The sequence below is a fragment of the Watersipora subatra genome, chromosome 8 (assembly GCF_963576615.1).
Source record: "Watersipora subatra chromosome 8, tzWatSuba1.1, whole genome shotgun sequence".
NCBI lineage: Eukaryota > Metazoa > Bryozoa > Gymnolaemata > Cheilostomatida > Watersiporidae > Watersipora > Watersipora subatra.
The window spans coordinates 38,279,548-38,295,703 of record NC_088715.1 but is presented as its reverse complement, the minus strand read 5'-3'; the positions used below and the strand labels follow the sequence as shown (position 1 = coordinate 38,295,703).

Sequence of the window (16,156 nt, the reverse complement as noted above, 5' to 3'; positions counted from 1 at the left end):
CCTACAAAGTTTAAGTGTATAAATATATTAATTTATATTAAATAGAAATTATATCTTTATAGTATATTTGTAAAATAAAGTATATAAAAATCACTCCACTGCAGTAAATTCAAATTCTGTATGCGCCATATCTGCGTATTCATCCTCATCTTCAGTGCCAGGGTATGCAGCTCGCACCATGTTATACACGCAGGCTGGTAGTGGTCGTCGCTCTCCCCTCCTAAGTCCTGTTGGATATGTCCAGAATACCAGAGATCTATACGCGCATAATCTCCTCTGCCTACACACCATGTTGTAGATGTCGCAGTCTTTCAGATGGTACCAGGCTCTCCGCATCTGGATACTTGGGCACTAACAAAATATCATACTTTTACAGTATCTTGATAACTTACTTGAAGTAAGCAGTAAAAATAGCAGCTACAAACCTCATAAGCTTACCATGGTAGTGGCAGTAGTTATAATAAGCCACTCTCAATGGACCTGGCTTTATTAGATCTTTTATTTCGTCAGCTTCGGTAACGCATTTGATACCAGTTTGCGGAATGGAATGCCACATGTCGTGATTTGTGCAGCATATGTTCATTTCTTTTTTACTCCACGCATGGCAAATCTCACACTTGCACCACTGCTGAACTGGTGGTGCCACGTAAACATCCTGTAATCAATAAAACAAACGTAATGATTACACGCATTCATTGATGTCGTTCTAAGGTGTATTTACGGTAAGGTTTCAATTTGGGAGTCAATTAGATTGCTAATCTAAAATCACGATATGAGTAAACGTTTAACAAAAATATAGGTATGTAAAATATATAAATACAAAACCAGCAATTCGAAGCTTTGTTTTTGATAGTTAATGATGAGCAATGATCAATCGATTTTACCCACTTCCTACGAGTGAAAATAATTTGTAATCATGACTCTAATTTACCAAAGATTCGAAAAAAAAATTAAAGCTAGGTAAAACGGCAGATGAGCTATGAAACGATGATTGGAGATAGCAAAGAATTATCATTTTATTAATTAGTATATGTATTTATGACTATAAAAAATACATTTACTTAGGTATAGAAGACTCTAAGTTAATTTACCTCCATTCTGTCTTTCTCTACAGCAAAACGCTGCTGACGCCTGTCAGCTTTCACCATAGGCTGCCTGCTCCTATCTTTGACTAAAGGTTGCTCAGATAACTCTGAGTCGCAGTAGCTCGAACATGAAGCCATTTTAAAACTATAACTTGTATGTAGTAATTGGTGAAAAGCGCTGAACCAGTAACGGTGAGAATTCTCTATCGAATGAGAATCTTCGAGATCACAGACAACCCGTTTTACGAGTGATAACATTTATTACGGCCTATATAAAAATTTCGCGCTCGTGATTGGCTAACGAAGCGACCTCATATTTATCGCTCGTGGTTTCGTTTCAGAAAACAAACTCGTTACGTCACGAAATTGGCACCCGCTGGAACGTGAGCTTTTTAAAAGAGGGCCTCATTCAAACGCATATATCTCTGGACAGGGTTGGTCTACAAAGACAAAAATGGCATCAAATTGTAGCTGATGTTTTAGCCTTTTATGGGTCCTAATTTCATTTTTGACGCAACTACATCTTAACTAACTAAAGATAGCGAAATGTTGCGAAATAATAGATGCGTGTAATTATTTCATGCTAAAACTAATCTACGCGTCAGAGGGACTGGTTCGGAATGATTGTTAGGCCCAATTTGATTGTCCTATACTTCCAGGGATAAAACCAATTAAAACGCAGTGATTGTTATAGGAAAGCACATTAGTTGGTTTAATTGACCAATGGCACACAAGTCGATTTCATACGTCATATATTGATGATTACCAAAACACTTATGTTTTTTGGTAGACCTGTGTTTGGCTGGCTATATCTCAGCTTCTGGTTGGTCAATCTCCTTGATTCTTTTTTAGAACATCAGTCAACACCTCAAGATAAATAATAAAGCATAATAATATTATGCTTTCTCTATTCTTTAAATAAGTTTATATGAGTTTTGTATCATTATTATACTTAAACGACTCAACACAAAAATGGTTAAATTTATTGAAGAGATTTCGGTACAAAGGTTTGGTCACAGCCGTTTTTGGATAATTTTTTGGGAGTTGTGTGCGCATATGCATTTATCATAAATCGCCCAAACAATCGCTTTGCTAGTGTTTGGTCGTGGGAATATAATAACTCAAGGACACCAGCTCACCAACATGTGGGTATTGGCAGCAGTTGTCTCAACTAAACCTCTAGTGAGTCACATGACTGATATGAATAGGATTATAAAGAGGGATAACAACCTGAGTAAGTGCCAGGCTCGGCGTTCATCATCCGAGTTTTCATGACATCTACAGGTTGAGTCAGGAGTGTTGCTACACTGGCAGCACATATGCTAGCTGTGAAGTGAGTCGTCATGTTATCTCTGCAAATGAGCGTGTAGAACTTTCAGGCAATGCAATTATTCTAAACCGCACCCCTATATATAAACCGCACCCCTATATGAGCCGGGTCTGCTTTATTTTCCAAAAAAACGATAATAAAACAATACATAGGCCACACCTTTGTATAGGCCACAGAACTCAAGACGGTGCTTTTTAACACGGCAGCAACTTTGCTGTTTAAAACGGAACAGTGCCTAACAGCACTTTCGTATTAACCGACGCTTTTTAACCTAGCAGAGACTTCTCTATAGTAATTGTACTATCTATTCTACACAGCACAGACTCCTCTATAGTAATTGTACTATCTATTCTACACAGCACAGACTTCTCTATAGTAATTGTACTATCTATTCTACACAGCACAGACTCCTCTATAGTAATTGTATTATCTATTCTACACAGCACAGACTCCTCTATAGTAATTGGATTATCTATTCTACACAGCACAGACTCTTCTATAGTAATTGTACTATCTATTCTACACAGCGCAGACTCCTCTATAGTAATTGGATTATCTATTCTACACAGCACAGACTTCTCTATAGTAATTGTACTGTCTATTCTACACAGCACAGACCTCTATAGTAATTGTATGGTTCACTCTACACAGCACAGACTTCTCTATAGTAATTGTACTGTCTACTCTACAGAACACAGACTCCTCTATAGTAATTGTACTGTCTATTCTACACAGCACAGACTTCTCTATAGTAATTGTACTGTCTACTCTACACAGCACAGACTTCTCTATAGTAATTGTACTGTCTACTCTACAGAGCACAGACTCCTCTATAGTAATTGTACTGTCTATTCTACACAGCACAGACTTCTCTATAGTAATTGTACTGTCTATTCTACACAGCACAGACTTCTCTATAGTAATTGTACTATCTATTCTACACAGCACAGACTTCTCTATAGTAATTGTACTATCTATTCTACACAGCACAGACTCCTCTATAGTAACTCATTTTTACCTATCGTTTTCTTTTATCAACGTATAAAGCTTCTGTTCTGCTTTCACCGTCCTAACAACTAGTTCTGCATTACTGAGTTTCTATGATGAAACTTCCCTAAAAATAGCGTGTGATATGGAAGAGATAACTGCTTCGCACATACCATAAAAGTGGTGCAATACAGCAATATGGCACAACTATGAAGCACTGTAAGTGCTATACACATTACAATATCATACATAATATACCACTATAAGGTGTTCACTGCATTTACTTACACGGCGTAGTAATACAAAGTACATACTTTGTCTACTTCAGTCTATACTTACGTAAAATAGCTTGTAGATAAAAACATCTGCTTGAACTGGTCATACATAGCAACCTGACCAATGGTCACTAGAACTGCTCGTGTGCTGGCCATTGCAGCGCCATTGAAGAGAGTTGTCACTCCTGCAATACCAGTACTCTAATATCATACATACTGGGAGAAAATTGATTGTAGAAGAGACAAAGTATCGTACCTTGCGTCGAGCTTTTCTAAAATTTCAAGATTACTTTCAAAACACGTAAGTAGAAGTAAGTAGATGTACATGTACTTCTACAAGTACATGTACTTCTACTTTATACATACATACGAGAGTACATACCTGTACAGTACATTATAAATGGACATGTATATACAATACAGACATTAGTAAAAGATTAATCAGAACTGAACATCAAAGCAGACAAAAACAGAATGAGAATTAAAAAACAAAGTCAATTATATACAACTACAGTCAAACATGGATAACTCGCCCACGGATAGCTCAAACATATGGTTAATTCGAACGTTTTTTTTGGTCCGTTCCCACGTAATGATAAATTGCTATAGATAACTCGAACACGACACTGCTAACTCGAACTGTTTTTTGCCCAGCGGCAACCGAAACGGTTGTTATCGCTTTAGAAAATCACTTTATTCCAAGCCATAGAGGTAAACCTCAACTTTTCGTAATTCATAAGCGTCGTTATTACCACCATCGGCAAAATATTTTTGTCAACGACTTTTCTAAAGGTTTGGTGAAATTTGATTTATACCAAACATCCGCTTAGCGATCGCCCTTCAAAAGCAAGGTAAAGTTGATTTGTTTGTGAATATTATTTATTGCGGTTTTCATGAGAAAATAGTGTTCTGTTGACCTCATAGTTAAAAGTGAGATAATCTTTGCATAAACTTCAAGAAAAATCGGCAAAATTGATTGTGGGTAAAACGCTCAAAAGAAAAAGATGTATTTTCTTTTGAGCATTTCAACAACGATCAAGTTTTGCCAATGTCAATCTAAAAAACGTCCTGGCATAACATCACCTCAAACAACAAACCAATCTCAAGTGATAGAAAAATCTCTATACTTTTTGATAAAAAAAGTTTTAAACTTTACATTAGAAGCATTTAATTTGAAACAAGCCATTTGTGCTTTTGTTTTATATTATAGTTTGTATATGTACATGTATCTACTAATAAATAAGTAAATACATGGACTTGTGACAGTGCTCTGATAACTTGAACGCTCTGATAATTCGAACACTTTCGCTCGGTCCCGTGAAGTTCGAGTTTTCCATGTTTGACTGTATGTAAAAGACTAAATTACTAAAATGATCAATAAGAGAAATTCTTGTTACCTTAAAATATGCAATAAAAACATTTAGGTTAATCACTTATTAACCATTCAACCACTAATCATTTATTTTCGTAAATTGTCATCAGAACTGGATACAAACCACAACAAGACCGTAAGAGCTGTGGTAATAGAAGATGCTGTCTTCTTAAAATGTATATCTTTCATCATATTATTATGAATAGACGACTTCAACTTTAATCAGTGCAGTGATTCCTAGTTTATAAGTTGAGCGTCATACGGCAACGAGTAGCTGCGCCTGCCTCATAACTGTTAGACAAATGTCAGTCAAGTTACATTACTAGTGCTCTCCTTTACCAGAGAGCTCTAGTAATATGTGTATAGGAAGCATGTCCCCTTACCTAAATATTACCATAATCATTGCGCGGCATCACATTTGGCCTGTGAGTAACAATTTTATCAGATTGAGTCTACCTCATAAAATTGTGTCTATCTAATAGACAACATGAAACAACCATTTTTTGAGCTTAATGTCTGGTGTTCTACAATGTTCTAAAAGTGCTCTGCTGATGTTCATCTCACTTCACCTGAAAGGACCCGGTAATAATTTTTGCTCCATTGATAAAGTGTAAATACTTTACAAGCCACCAACTGCATACAAAGCTGTACGCCGATTCGCTAGTTCATTCTGTATGCAGATTTGCCAGCGAATGCTACCCTACAGGATGAAAATACTCGATGACCAGAGAAATTCGCGATTTCGCGAACAGTCATTTCCGCGAATTATTAAATTATGTAAATAACTAGTTCTATTTTTAAACACAAGGGAGAATAACTACTGCCTCAAATTAAAAACTAGCTGCTAGGCAGAAATACTAAACATAACAGAGTTCCAAAGCTGTTTTAAAATCATCGCCGGGGCTTCTTGCTAACCCTATTGCCAAAGCATCACACTTCTTTACAAAATTATTCAGGGTTTTCACAAGTTATTCGGCATGTCTTCGTCATCACAAAAATCTCTCCTGCCTATTTACATTGAAACCAACTCCATCAACCTCTAATACAAATAATGATTCTGATCTGGACATTATGGTATGCATTTGATTTGCACTCCAGATATGTTTTTCCATAAAATAAATGCGTTAGTTAATTCTTTTGTTTAAAAACTGATCGCTTTCATTAAATACTTCAGCTATTGTTTTTGTACTTCCTTTACACTTACTAATACTTTATATTTTTTGTGTTTACTGCAGATTGAGAATGAAACAGAACCTATTCCGATTACGAAAACTAGAGACAAGTAGTAATATTCACCAATGCAGGAATATTGGCAGAGAAACCAGTCAACTTAGACCCCTTTATCAACAACAACTCCTTGATATCATTGCAGCAAACGTGATTATATTATATTTATTGTATAGATATATGATAATTTATTGCAAACTTGAGTGTACAAATAAAATATTACAAATACAAATAAAATTTTACAAACGATGATTGGAGTAAATAGAAACAGTTTAGCCCATATGGCAGTTGTGTGGCGATAAAATTTAACTGATACTCTTGATAAGTAAATACTAGCATGTAATGGTGCTCTCTAACTAGTTATTTTGATAATAGCAGCTCTATATCGCTGTCACTGTCTTGGGTAGATGTTAAAGGCGATTCTCTCGCTACTACATAACTGGTAAGGCAGTTATCATCAGAATTCTCAAGGCTTACTATTGCAAAGTTCTGCCGGTTGGCCAAAAATTTGCTTTTAAAACAGATATATTCTCCTCGTTAGCAGATGAGGTCACTTCTACCTCAAGTACAAGACCTTGAATGATTGGTGATCTTTTAAGAATGACATCCACCACCCTTGCAGTCATTGTACGCAGTGTATGATAAAAAAGCTGCTTACTCTCCTTATTCCATGGGGTAGATGACCAACCGTTGCGCAGTCTGCGTTTATTTGCTTTAGTGCAAATAGGTCGTGCAGATTATTGTACTCTCTCTCTCACTAAAACAAATAACGAAGTGGTAGGATTGAAAAAATACATATTGCGTTTTACCAAAGAACCAAAGTAGAATTCAATTATTAATTTAGTAAATGGTTTTGAAAAAAACTCATTACTTACCACAAATTGTTGGTTCATCAAAGGCCTCCAAAGCGATGAATACTCGTGAAAACCTCTGAACGCATCAAAAAATTTATAGCTTAGCATGATCGACTCGTAGTTTTAGGCTAAATAGAAACCAAAACACGCGGTGTGCGCTTGCGAAGGGTTAACTTTATTGCTAGCCGTAGTAGAGGTAACTTTTAATAGAGAGTGATTGTGTTCATCTGCAAATAAATTAGTCCGCGAATAAATTAGTCCGTGAAAAAGGCAATTTGCGCGAAACTTAACTCCGCAACTAAATTCATCCTGTAGGGTATATGCTGATTCGTCATTGATTTCAGTGTGCTGATTCGTCAGTGAATGCAATGTGCTGATTTGTTAGTTAATACTCAAGTAAAACTAACAACACGTCGTCTACTAAATAACATTTAGTAGACTCTAACTAACATTCTTACTCTGTAAATTTCTAATATTCATCCTTATATTTCAAAGCAGGCTCAAAACTCGACGTACCTTCATATCGAGCTATCTTGTATAAGCCATCGAACACATGCTTGTAATTGCGTCTAAGTTCTCGGGCAATCTTCATGTCATTTTGTAGCCTCACATTTATCATGTCGCACGGCGTTCCTAAAAACAGCAAATGGCATCAACAACAACAGCGACTTGAGATTTGAAAATCACCTCTAATTTTGCAGGCGTACAGACATAAACATACATAGACTCAAAATCTGCAATTGCATTTTATTATCAGTTTATATTTTGCCATAATATTTATGGTATCTACATTTATTATAATCTAACTCCAAGATATGTCACAAAAGATTTATTTTTGTTGCAAAAAAGAACATTTAGACTAATTGCAAATCTATATCATATTCCTGAATGTATTATTCAGAGGAATGATCTTTCCAAATCTTTGCATTTTCTTACTCTGCCTTTGCTAAATTTTTATTTTACTTCTATTGTAAGTTTCAAGATTTTGCATGGTTTGTGTCCTTATTTTTTACACGACAGTTACAGGTTCTCAACTCATTTCAACTTACGTGATATGAGCAAAATGCATACAATCACTAACAATTATTTTGAAAATATCATTCCCAGCTGCTTTAACAATCTTCCACCTAATATCCGTTCTCTTAGCAGAGAAAGGCACTTTAAACACTATTTGTCAAACTATTTATTCGATTTTAATGACTAACTGTTGCCATATTATTTTGGCTTTACTATTGTTATACGGCCTAATTTGAAAAACATTTCTATTTTTGAAATGAGATTATTGCCAATAAAGTTTTATATATAAGTCTGAATCAAATTGAATTAAAACACATGAACGAGTTTATAATAAACAGAGCGATGCTACCTCCTTATATCACTACTAGTCACTACTAGGTGTATGCCTGGCCTTGCTCGGGTTATAAAAATGTTTTTGCACAGAAAATTTACTTTTAATCAACATATTATGCAATATCTATCATGAAAATTTTTAAATGAAGGTGTTAGCCTATTTCTGTGTACTGTGTTTAGTCTGTGTACTGTGTTTATTCTGTGTACTGTGTTTATTCTGTGTACTGTGTTTATTCTGTGTACTGTGTTTATTTCTGTGTACTGTGTTTATTCTGTGTACTGTGTTTATTCTGTGTACTGTGTTTATTCTGTGTACTGTGTTTATCTCTGTGTACTGTGTTTATTCTGTGTACTGTTTTTATTCTGTGTACTGTGTTTATTCTGTGTGCTGTGTTTATTCTGTGTACTGTGTTTATTCTGTGTACTGTGTTTATTCTGTGTACTGTGTTTATTCTGTGTACTGTGTTTATTCTGTGTACTGTGTTTATTCTGTGTACTGTGTTTATCCTGTGTACTGTGTTTATTCTGTGTACTGTGTTTATTCTGTGTAATTCACACTGTACCAGTTGCAGTGCACATTTAACATGGAGCCTTGAAAGCCTGAAATATTTCCATCACCATCACAGTACCATCACCATCCCATCCTACCCCAGTACCATCCCACCCCAGTACCATCCCATCCCAGTACCATCCCATCCCAGTACCATCCCATCCCATCCCAGTACCAAATGGTGTTTTCATTGCTAGATATAAAATGCTATAACTGGACATAGGTGAACAAATAGAAAAAAAACCAACACTGAGAATTACATATATTATGATTATTTAAAACAAGAATTATTAATGCTGCAAATACCACACAAAGTTAATACGGTCATACCCTGACATTGCGCTCTGGGAATGAGCTTGTATGTCAATTTACTCGTGTCCCAGAGAAAAATTTCCTATATAAAATAGCTAAATACAAATTAATCTGTCACCATAAAAAAACCACATGAAACAGGATATTACGGTGAAAAAACGTATTTTGTAATTTAGTACATGCGCTAACCAAGTAACAAATACCCATTTAGTTGTTAAAATCTGCAATAAAATGTAATATTACTATGTACACTATTGTAGGTTTTTACCTTCAAGGCAGGCGTAGTGGCTAACGGCGGTCAGAGAGAGAGACTTGATAGCAACCCATTTGGTACACTAAACTTTTGTGACATATGTGTATAACCTTATATTTACATGTATTATATATGCAACTTCCGTGACATGTGTATAACCTTATATTTACATGTATTATATATGCAACTTCCGTGACATGCGCCAAAAAAAGAGAATAGGTAGCTACGCAACTGTTCATAAATACTCAAAAGGCAATCGATTGATGCAGCATTGATCTACCAATCTGAATGTTATGAGATGGAGTATAGTGGAAAGTTATCTTTTATTTTATCCTTGACCCCTGGATACAGATAGAGGATGAACAAGGAGAGTACCCTTCTTTTTATAATAAAAATTAGAGCTGCACAATGATCGCGTTAATTAAACGATTAATGCAATCAATACAGACGGTCCCCTACTTACGAACATTCGAGTTACAAACAACGGTACGTAGGAACAATTCTGCGCGTCTGTCCGACGCTATTAGTGACGGTATTACCGATGTATTAGCGGCGGAAAGAGGCACTACTCAGAAGCAGCACCCAGCATCCATCTTCATTTGCCCAGTTCGTTGCAGTGCATAAGTGAGTGAACGTATCTCTAGTGCGCAGAGAACTTTTTTATTTTTACTGTACGTATTGTAAAGGAATTTGCCGGCCTTTACTTGGCACGATCTAGACTAACAAATAAAAAAAAGAGAGTGCGTGTAGTTTCATTCAGCTTTTTATTAGCGAAGGAAATTTCACTAGCAGAGGAGCGTACGGCTATCTGCTCTGCTCAACTAGGTGAGCGCGCTTCTTTATATACAATAATATCAACCGTTCTGGCTAACAGCAAATGGTAACAACACCGGCTAACAAAGTGAATAAATAGGACAGCTGGAGCGTTGCTATGACAACAATATAAGTGACGATAAGTGATAGTGTTATGACAGGATATCAGATATAACAATAGCATAACGAGTGAAACAACGATATAATAAAAGGACAACACATACAAAAAACAAGTCAACAACGATAAGTGATAGCATAACGATTAAAACAACAGTATAATAAAAAAGACAACACTTACAATAAATAAGAAATGGAGTGTCATGGCCCGGCGTCCACCACAGTATTCTCTCTATTTTATTAGATATTTTTCAGTACAAACCAATACAGGTTACTTATACAAGCCTTAAACATAACTTATAATACAAAATATAGCACTGAAGCAACAACTTACGAACAAATTCACCGTACGAACAATCGTTCGGAACGTAACTCGTTCGTAAGTAGGGGACCATCCGTACAAATACACGATTAACTGAGTTGAGCCAATTAATCTTCAAATAAAATGCAACCGAGGTGATGATCATGATGTGATTCCTTTGTATTGTTTAATATATGACAATAACATAGCACGTTACTACTATTTAATTTACTAACAAATAAATATTATGACAAGCAACACTTTCTTACCAATTAAATATAACCACAATTATTTTGCACTCAACTATGAAAACAGAAAGTGAGTCGTTAACATTAAAAACCTGTTTATACAATGCACAAGCACCGTGCCGATCTAGTTGTAAGCAGCCATGTTGTTAGCTGTTCCAACATGTTTCTAGGTAATAGCAACAAAAGCGACTTCAGTATTATTAAATACCTGTACCTTACAATTATTTATGTTGTAGGGGCGTCTAATGTAATTTGTATCATACTATGTTATAAATAATATAACATATTATATATTATAAAATAATTTTATATATAATATTATATTATGGTGCACTCGTATTTCGAGGTATGACTGTATTCTGCACATAGATTCAATCCCTTTATTCATTCATTTTTATTACCACACAATGTTTAGTATTTTTAATACCACACAATGTTTAGTATTTTTATTACCACACAATGTTTAGTATTTTAATTACCACACAATGTTTTGTATTTTTAAACCCGCAGCTATTTGACAGCGACCAAAGGATTTATGGATAACTTAGGTGAATACCCAGCGCCGCTACACTATAAGAGAGCATGAACATGCTGCGTGATCTTACATACCGACAAACCCTCCTATACCTCCAGCACCGGCTGCAATCAAAACTTTCTCATGAAAAGGCAAGGATCTTCCTCCTGTAGTCCTTAGACCCTGCATAATCATCAACCTATTCATAGATGTTTATGTGCTTGGAAAGGAGTCTCATAGACTTACGAGTTGTACAGAGTTATATTTAAACAGAGTCAAAGTATCAGAATCATAGAATCAAACAGGTTCATAGAGTTGTAAATAGAAAACAAGACAAAGACAAGGGTATAAATGGAAAGCAGCACACGAGGTGATGTGGTGAGGGTATATCAAGGAATAGCCCGTGTTCTAGGTAAGAGCGCTGGAAAGAAGAAGGTATAACCCTGGTTGTTGAGTAACCTATCTACATGATGGGTGCACATAATCACCTCTGGTTAGTAGTTACTAGCGAGCAGTGCAAGGGGATGTCGTCACCTCAATATGTAGCCTGAGAAATTATATGCATATCATGAATGCGGCCAGCAACAACCAAAATCTTAAAACAAAAATTGGTAAAAACAGCAACATGGTTTTTACAATCGAGCAAAAGGTGAATACATGTGATTGTTTGTGTGAACAAAGCAGGAGAGACGAGCTGCCTTAGCTTTCAGAGTGACTAGAAACCATTACATGTCAGATGGAAACTACGAACAGGTGAATTCGCTTGGATGAACTTGTAAGAATATCTGCAGACCTCTGCAGATCAAACCTCCGCACATGAAGTCATTAAAACCTGCTTCACATATGAAGCAGGTTATGAGCTGGCCACATTAGAGCAACTAGTACGTCAAGAATGCTTTGCTCAAGGGTAAAATGTAACATAACTTACTTATAAATGCAGTCTCACAGGGAGAGTAAGTAATAAAGATGTATAACATAACTCACTTATAAGTGCAGTCTCACAGGGAGAGTAAGTAATAAAGATATAACATAACTCACTTATAAGTGTAGTCTCACAGGGAGAGTAAGTAATTAAGATGTAACATAACTCACTTATAAGTGTGGTCTCACAGGGAGAGTAAGTAATTAAGATGTAACATAACTTACTTATAAGTGCAGTCTCACAGGGAGAGTAAGTAATGAAGATATAACATAACTCACCTATAAGTGCAGTCTCACAGGGAGAGTAAGTAATTAAGATATAACATAACTTACTTATAAGTGCAGTCTCACAGGGAGAGTAAGTAATGAAGATATAACATAACTCACTTATAAGTGTGGTCTCACAGGGAAAGTAAGTAATTAAGATATAACATAACTTACTTATGAGTGCAGTCTCACAGGGAGAGTAAGTAATGAAGATATAACATAACTTACTTATAAGTGCAGTCTCACAGGGAGAGTAAGTAATTAAGATGTAACATAACTCACCTATAAGTGCAGTCTCACAGGGAGAGTAAGTAATTAAGATGTAACATAACTCACTTATAAGTGTGGTCTCACAGGGAGAGTAAGTAATGAAGATGTAACATAACTTACTTATAAGTGTAGTCTCACAGGGAGAGTAAGTAATTAAGATGTAACATAACTTACTTATAAGTGCAGTCTCACAGGGAGAGTAAGTAATTAAGATGTAACATAACTCACTTATAAGTGTGGTCTCACAGGGAGAGTTAGTAATGAAGATATAACATAACTTACTTATGAGTGCAGTCTCACAGGGAGAGTAAGTAATGAAGATATAACATAACTTACTTATAAGTGCAGTCTCACAGGGAGAGTAAGTAATTAAGATGTTACATAACTCACCTATAAGTGCAGTCTCACAGGGAGAGTAAGTAATTAAGATGTAACATAACTCACTTATAAGTGTGATCTCACAGGGAGAGTAAGTAATGAAGATGTAACATAACTTACTTATAAGTGTAGTCTCACAGGGAGAGTAAGTAATGAAGATGTAACATAACTTACTTATAAGTGCAGTCTCACAGGGAGAGTAAGTAATTAAGATGTAACATAACTCACTTATAAGTGCAGTCTCACAGGGAGAGTAAGTAATGAAGATGTAACATAACTCACCTATAAGTGTAGTCTCACAGGGAGAGTAAGTAATGAAGATATAACATAACTTACTTATGAGTGCAGTCTCACAGGGAGAGTAAGTAATGAAGATATAACATAACTTACTTATAAGTGCAGTCTCACAGGGAGAGTAAGTAATTAAGATGTAACATAACTCACCTATAAGTGCAGTCTCACAGGGAGAGTAAGTAATTAAGATGTAACATAACTTACTTATAAATGCAGTCTCACAGGGAGAGTAAGTAATTAAGATGTAACATAACTTACTTATAAGTGCAGTCTCACAGGGAGAGTAAATAATTAAGATGTAACATAACTCACCTATAAGTGCAGTCTCAGAGGGAGAGTAAGTAATTAAGATGTAACATAACTTACTTATAAGTGCAGTCTCACAGGGAGAGTAAGTAATTAAGATGTAACATATCTCACCCATAAGTGCAGTCTCACAGGGAGAGTAAGTAATTAAGATGTAACATAACTCACTTATAAGTGTAGTCTCACAGGGAGAGTAAGTAATTAAGATGTAACATAACTCACCTATAAGTGCAGTCTCACAGGGAGAGTAATTAAGATATAACATACCTTACTTATAAGTGTAGTCTCACAGGGAGAGTTAGTAATGAAGATATAACATAACTTACTTATGAGTGCAGTCTCACAGGGAGAGTAAGTAATGAAGATATAACATAACTTACTTATAAGTGCAGTCTCACAGGGAGAGTAAGTAATTAAGATGTAACATAACTCACCTATAAGTGCAGTCTCACAGGGAGAGTAAGTAATTAAGATGTAACATAACTTACTTATAAGTGCAGTCTCACAGGGAGAGTAAGTAATTAAGATATAACATAACTTACTTATAAATGCAGTCTCACAGGGAGAGTAAGTAATTAAGATGTAACATAATTCACCTATAAGTGCAGTCTCACAGGGAGAGTAAGTAATTAAGATGTAACATAACTTACTTATAAGTGCAGTCTCACAGGGAGAGTAAATAATTAAGATGTAACATAACTCACCTATAAGTGCAGTCTCAGAGGGAGAGTAAGTAATTAAGATGTAACATAACTTACTTATAAGTGCAGTCTCACAGGGAGAGTAAGTAATTAAGATGTAACATAACTCACCCATAAGTGCAGTCTCACAGGGAGAGTAAGTAATTAAGATGTAACATAACTCACTTATAAGTGTAGTCTCACAGGGAGAGTAAGTAATTAAGATGTAACATAACTCACCTATAAGTGCAGTCTCACAGGGAGAGTAATTAAGATATAACATACCTTACTTATAAGTGTAGTCTCACAGGGAGAGTAAGTAATTAAGATGTAACATAACTCACTTATAAGTGCAGTCTCACAGGGAGAGTAAGTAATGAAGATGTAACATAACTCACCTATAAGTGTAGTCTCACAGGGAGAGTAAGTAATGAAGATATAACATAACTTACTTATGAGTGCAGTCTCACAGGGAGAGTAAGTAATGAAGATATAACATAACTTACTTATAAGTGCAGTCTCACAGGGAGAGTAAGTAATTAAGATGTAACATAACTCACCTATAAGTGCAGTCTCACAGGGAGAGTAAGTAATTAAGATGTAACATAACTTACTTATAAATGCAGTCTCACAGGGAGAGTAAGTAATTAAGATGTAACATAACTTACTTATAAGTGCAGTCTCACAGGGAGAGTAAATAATTAAGATGTAACATAACTCACCTATAAGTGCAGTCTCACAGGGAGAGTAAGTAATGAAGATATAACATAACTTACTTATAAGTGCAGTCTCACAGGGAGAGTAAGTAATTAAGATGTAACATAACTCACTTATAAGTGTGGTCTCACAGGGAGAGTAAGTAATTAAGATGTAACATAACTCACCCATAAGTGCAGTCTCACAGGGAGAGTAAGTAATTAAGATATAACATACCTTACTTATAAGTGTAGTCTCACAGGGAGAGTTAGTAATGAAGATATAACATAACTTACTTATGAGTGCAGTCTCACAGGGAGAGTAAGTAATGAAGATATAACATAACTTACTTATAAGTGCAGTCTCACAGGGAGAGTAAGTAATTAAGATGTAACATAACTCACCCATAAGTGCAGTCTCACAGGGAGAGTAAGTAATTAAGATGTAACATAACTCACTTATAAGTGTAGTCTCACAGGGAGAGTTAGTAATGAAGATATAACATAACTTACCTATGAGTGCAGTCTCACAGGGAGAGTAAGTAATGAAGATATAACATAACTTACTTATAAGTGCAGTCTCACAGGGAGAGTAAGTAATTAAGATGTAACATAACTCACCTATAAGTGCAGTCTCACAGGGAGAGTAAGTAATTAAGATATAACATAACTTACTTATAAATGCAGTCTCACAGGGAGAGTAAGTAATTAAGATGTAACATAACTCACCTATAAGTGCAGTCTCACAGGGAGAGTA

General features: G+C 35.5%; 1 protein-coding gene across 3 annotated transcripts in view; it reads right to left on the bottom strand.

Annotated features, from left to right (window-relative positions):
* LOC137402181 (mitochondrial dicarboxylate carrier-like) overlaps positions 1-16,156 on the bottom strand; it is a 40,330-nt gene that overhangs the window by 7,922 nt on the left and 16,252 nt on the right. For all 3 annotated transcript variants that reach the window (XM_068088662.1, XM_068088663.1, XM_068088664.1), the window contains 4 exons: positions 11,684-11,771; positions 7,647-7,763; positions 3,742-3,862; positions 2,316-2,437 (listed from right to left, as the gene is read on the bottom strand). In XM_068088662.1, coding sequence (XP_067944763.1) covers positions 2,316-2,437; positions 3,742-3,862; positions 7,647-7,763; positions 11,684-11,771 — 448 coding nt within the window. The remainder of the gene's footprint in view (positions 1-2,315; positions 2,438-3,741; positions 3,863-7,646; positions 7,764-11,683; positions 11,772-16,156) is intronic.